This window comes from Homalodisca vitripennis, chromosome 3 (genome assembly GCF_021130785.1).
Source record: "Homalodisca vitripennis isolate AUS2020 chromosome 3, UT_GWSS_2.1, whole genome shotgun sequence".
NCBI lineage: Eukaryota > Metazoa > Arthropoda > Insecta > Hemiptera > Cicadellidae > Homalodisca > Homalodisca vitripennis.
In genome coordinates this window covers 115,017,950-115,024,048 of record NC_060209.1, presented here as the reverse complement: position 1 = coordinate 115,024,048, position 6,099 = coordinate 115,017,950, and the positions used below count along the sequence as shown (strand labels likewise).

At 33.9% G+C, this 6,099-nt stretch overlaps 1 protein-coding gene across 1 annotated transcript in view; it reads left to right on the top strand.

The window, feature by feature from the left end:
- The first annotated feature begins 1,510 nt into the window (after window positions 1–1,510).
- Window positions 1,511–6,099, top strand: part of LOC124358325 — a 77,751-nt gene continuing 73,162 nt past the window's right edge. The window contains exon 1 of the mRNA XM_046810624.1: window positions 1,511–1,889. Within this exon, the coding sequence (XP_046666580.1) occupies window positions 1,836–1,889 (54 nt within the window). The 5' untranslated portion in view covers window positions 1,511–1,835. The remainder of the gene's footprint in view (window positions 1,890–6,099) is intronic.

The following is a 6,099-nucleotide window of genomic DNA, read 5'->3' as shown; positions in this document are numbered from 1 at the left end:
ATAATAGCTCAGGAGCGTCGTCTACACCAGGGAACAGTGAACCAGGAGTGTTAAGTGCTTCAATTAGTATTTGTAAACTCACATTTTGATACGAGTAATTTATTATTGGTAAAATCTGTCGATTGGCCGTGGATAATAAATAATAAGGTACGTATACGCTACACCACGTCTCGCGTACCAGGATTCGTTGAGGTTGCATAGGAAATGTTTAATCTATAGTACATTCCATTAGCAATACGTCCTGCGGGAAGATATTAGAGAAACAGAAAATAACAAGGACATTACATTACGTCTCTCATTCCATGGTTTGACATGCACCATCATAAAACACATTTTTATCTGAGTAGGAATTAAGTTTCATGCTAAATTTAAGGTATGCGGATGAAATCTTTTTCGAGGTATCTTGGAAATTATGCATTCAAATGTTTGTTAATATTATTGTTAATATATATATTGTTACATAGCAAATATTCAAATAATAAAAGTCCTGGTTATCTTGGAGATGGTACTGAAACGCAAGAATGTGCTTTTTAGCACAAATCAAATCATAACTTCCACAAACTTATTCAAGACTTAATGACACATGTTATTAAGTGCAACGTAAATCACTAACTTGTTATATTCCAGATTGATATGATTTATTACAACACTCAACTAGCCTTTCAGCAGAACTTTCAAATTGATACATACAAGAATTCCTGGGCAAACATTCTGCATTACCCGTCAGGTGGATAACTACTATAAAATCACCAGAAAAAAGTCTATTTTCTTGAGTGCACCTAATGTATGTGCAAATATTACTCCCAAAACGTACAAGGTAATACTAAATTCATTGAGCAAACTCTAGATATAATTAAGAAACTGTTATATTTTGTTTTAACTAATAGTAAATTCAATTCATAATTTTATGAACAAATCTCAAGACAGGTAAATGAATATTTCTGCTGCTGGCAAGCACACACTCGGTTTTTTTATTATTTTTAGGTTTGGTTGTTGATTAATTTTTGTGTTTTCGTATTTATTTGCGTAAAATTCCTTTGCATGCCTTCATTATAGTTTTTTTTGTAATACAGCATTATATCATCATTAAAAAAAGCTTTAAAATACTGTTTAATCTGCAATTTTCATAAAATTTCGTGAAATAACGAAATTTTCACGAACAATCATTTCACGGTTTTGTATTTCTAACAATCATTTCAAAATTTGCTACAGATTTTCTTTTAAGAAGTGTTTTTAGTGAATCAACTAAGCAACTATGTTACTTATAATACTTCGTAAACAGTTTTTTAATACGACACCTTAAAACCTTTGCTGGTAATTCACCTAGTACGAGGGTAATTCAATAAGTAACGACATGAATTACTACTGCTCAAAAACGGCTGAATAGATCCATATGGAACTTTCAGGAGATAAAGTGGCAACGATGATATTCGATCACCTGTTTAATTATATTTCCAAATTTTACTTCAAATTTACTCAGTTAACAATAGCGAATCCGCTCGACAATAGCTCCGGGAATGTGCCGTGATCAGAGTTTTAGTCGCGGAAGGCAAGAAAGGTTGTAAAATCCACGAAAGAATATTAGAAATGTACGGAGACAATTGTTTGAATCAATCGAACGTTTAAAAATGGGTAGAACAGTTTCAAAGTGGCCGTACAAAAGTCTGTGACGAGTAACACAGTGGACGACTGGTCGAAGTTGGGACTTACTCTCTCGAATCTCGGTCTGACACGTTTAATCACACTTGAACTGATAATGTAAAAATAAATGTGAGTGTTGCAACTTTCAATACAATTATTCATAACAAGCTGCAGTACAAGAAACCCTGTGCGAGATGGGTGCCAAGATATCTCATAGACGCTCACACAGAAACCAGCCTTCAAATCAGGTAAGTTGAAAAATCAATATTCGACAGAAAAGGATAATGAAAAATTGTAATGTGTGATGAAACATAGATCCACCGCTATAATCCAGAGTCAAAACGGCAGAGCCTTGAGTGGAAGCATACGACTTCTCCACTCGTAAAAAATTTATGACCCAGACATGTGCCGAAAAAGTCATTCTTACAGTATTCTGGGATTTTCAGGGAAATGTTTATTGTGATTTTCTTGAAGACCAAGGGACAATCTAGAGATTAGCGTTTTTTCAGCAGAACTGCACAGGTTTAGAATGTCCTCTACTCTTGGAGGTGGAGATTGTAGTGGTTGATAAAATTAAAAATCTAATGTGTAAGCTCTGTAAATACTGAGCAATTAAATAAATCAAATATTTAAGTATTTTGTAAATTTAATTTTATTTACTCTCTTGTGATCTTTTTTTGTTTAAAGACAGTGCCAACCTAGTATGAATAGCACATTTAAAGTGAAAAAGAATCTGTGCATTATTTGAAAGTACTAAGAGTTTAAATTATAGTTTTTAAGGTTAAACATTACAGATTAAACTGTAACAAGTTAAAACTGCATATAAACTTAAAATATGAACAGGCAATTTCATGAATACAGTGAATTGGTATACACGTATAAGGTTGTATAAACAAAGCTAGTTTCAGTATTATTGTTCCAGGGTGTGCAATCGTTTTTGGTTTTGTAAAATATTTTTATGTTAATTCAGAGCCCTTTAAAAGAACTTCCCTGGCAACAAAAACTAGAAAAATGTTTTATTATTTCACATGGATTTACAGGCATTTTAAGTAGGTAATTTAGGCTATTTTAAATAATCAGTAATGTTTTTATGAACAAAAATTTTAAATCTGTAATTATCTTAAATTATATAGTCACAAATGAAATAAAAACATGTCAATCTTTGAAGCTATGTACTCATGTACATACTGTAAAAATGTTATGTTTTTATCTTCAGCTGGTTTTTTCCAAATTGTATAATTGCCTAAGTGGCTACCTGCTTTAAATGCTTCTAATTTCTGGTAAAGTAATCAAAACTTTTTGCTGATTTTTTAAATTCAACGAAGTTATCTTTAAATCTATAGTACTATGAAAGTAACATAAAGAATTATTTTGCAATTCAAAATTCGATTGCATCGCCTTACGTAATACGCATAAGTATTATCAATTTAGCGTTGTCATGTCATTTGAGAGTTATGGTAAGAACAAGATATTTTATGAAACACTTATGAAAATTGTATGAAACGCTCTTATTGAGTATACTCTAAAAACGACTGGACAGGCACTAGTGTTGATCCATCATCTACAGTCGATAAATACTAGTAATAAATGCAATACGCAACTTCGATAAAGAATTATTTTTGTCGGAAGTGAACTAGAAACCCCCTAAACAGTACAATGAGCATAATAATAAAATAACTAAGCATTGAAAAGAATACATAAGCTATGAATTACCACAACATACCTGTTGTGTTTAAATAATACAATAAAATATTAGGTTCTAAATTAAACATAAAGGATAAATATAAAAATTAACTTCCTGATAAATCCTACTGTGAAACTTGGGACGAATGTTTTTATTATGCAGTGAGCGTTGAACTACGAGCGCTCTCTGTGATTACAAGTACAGAGTAGTGGGTGGGCGGCACTCACCTGGAGGCAGGTCCATATCCACATCCTCATGGCGAGGGCTCCTGACTGCCACTGCCCCTGCCACTGCTGACCACGCTGGCCGAGATAAAGGTCAAGGACACCTAGGCGAAGTTAGGATGTCTTCATTAACAGTCTTACTAGAGATTAGTCCCTCTCATAAAATAGAAATCTCTAAAAGTTATAGTTTGTCACTAATCTCTAGTTTACCACCCGTTTAAGCTACCCGTTCTCTAGGAAAAGAAAGATTAAAATCTGCGTTATACTCTATGAAGAAACCCACTTTTGTAGTCCTATTGTGGTTCTCTTAAACAAAAATTTATTTGTTTAAGTATGTTCCAGAACTTACTATAATGCAAAAACGAAGTGAAGTTAGTATTATTCTAATTAATCGATATATGGTCATACATTTTTTAACGAAATAGCTTAAAATTGTGAATAGAAAGCTGAATAACGTTTACCTAATTACACTAATTATCATTGAAAACAATAAAAAATTTATATTAAAGTAATAATTTTACATGAAAGAATGTGAATTTACTTTATGCTACCATTAACGTTTTAGACGTTCATCCGGTTAGACAGTTTCATGAATAGAGATACAGGCTATATTAACAAGGAAGGGAACCTATTTTATTACGGCTTAAATAATACGAAAAAAATAAAGTGTTAATGGTCACACTTGTGAAATAATAAAATTAAATTAATGGCCACAAATATAAAATAATTTTAAACAAGCCATTTAAAAGATGGGTTAGAGCATTGTTTCTACTAACAAATAGAACACTAGAGCGTTTATTGTCTATGTGCTCTTATAGGGCATTTATAGGTCATGATTTACAAGAAAGTAAAAGAATCGTGTTAGTGTTCAGTTAGTATTTGTCAGTTCTGTAGAAGAGGCGCCACTGAACTCGATCGCTTGATAATAACAATAAACGGGCAGCGCTATCTCATAATGAGGGCTTCGACCGGTCACGATCACGTTCACGACGAGGTGGGATCGCGGTTAGTTAAATACCGGCCTGTACCCTTGAGTGGGACCGGGAAATCGGCGTGAAAACGATGGACCTTAGGTTGCGTAATGTTGGCCTGTCCCGAGTACTGCTCCGTCGGTCAGAACGAGTTCCGCGACTCGAATTTAAAGCGATGATCGACCCCGGTCTCGGTTCAATTAGCATTTAATTCTTATTAGCGTCTTGGATTTGCATTGGAATGAAGTACTGACTAGATCTAACCTGAGTAGGCTACAGTGAAACTTAAAATACAGATAGTGAGCACACTTTTACGAAACATGGTATTTTAATTCTTTTTCATAGCCACCAAAGTAAACTGAAACAAGGGGTAAATAGATGAAAATGGGAGAGAAAAAGACAATAGGAGTTAAAAAAAGTAAAGAATGTCTTATTTTACCAGGCGAAGTTAGGGCTAAGAAGCCCTCTCTAACACTTAACCTGGTTTGGAGTTGGTACACACTAAAATTCCTTTTGATCAACCCCCTCTGTGCAATGAATACGAAATTAAGTACACAACCACCAACACCAATAATTACAGTACCAACCAATTAAGTAGTAGTGTGTAAAATACCACACTATTACTCTTGTCATGAGGTATGTTTGTCATCTTCTAACTAAATAAATCCAAATAGATTGTTTCAAAGGAATCTACAACTTATTTTTTATACAGCCAAAACTGATTAAGATCTAGCGATTTGGACGACAAGATTTCGCACCAAATAATCGTGCGTAACTGAAATAAGTATTTATTAGCGTTAGTATTATAAGAACCATTGTCAGTGATTAGGTGTTCGAATGATAGCTCATTGTTATGGTGATATGACAGGATTATTTCAGATGCTGTACTAAACAGAAGGTGAAATTGAGCTGAACTCAACATTCATGCTTTGATACAGTTACGGCATCCATTATTATAGAACTCTCTTTTTGCTTCAATCTAGTCAGCATCGGATAACGCCACAGCCGCCGTCTCGCGTACAGTGTAATGGAACTTGTGCCTATTAATTGTATCTGTGGTGCAGTAACATTGCATTACATGCATATTAGTATTCTACCTCAAGACACTGGATTTATAAATACTGTAAAAGGAGTAGGGACGGTGTCTTATTCCACTTACTTCTGAGAAGTGGTGTATTTCTCCACAAACATGCAGTTTTGTAGTACTTAAATTGACTGTTTTCTTTTCACACTACAAATTTATGCAGTTTAATTATTGTGGACTGTTCATTATATATTCATGCCGTTGCACATTTAATTTAAATAAATTCTGAAGACTTTCCAAACCTATGAGTGTGATTCGAGGCTGACGATATCTTGTCATCACCGCCTGAATTATCGACAAATTACGAGTACAATCATCTAGAGCGGAATTAGGGGGCAGGCCATGAAGACATCTATGGAAACTAGGAGGCGGACTAACTGGCAAGAAAAGGTTCGATGCATACAGTATGTTCAAAATTGTATGCACATTGAAGGAATATTGGAAACTATAAGAGATACAGCGAAGATTAAATGGACAAAGTTGTACGTAATAACA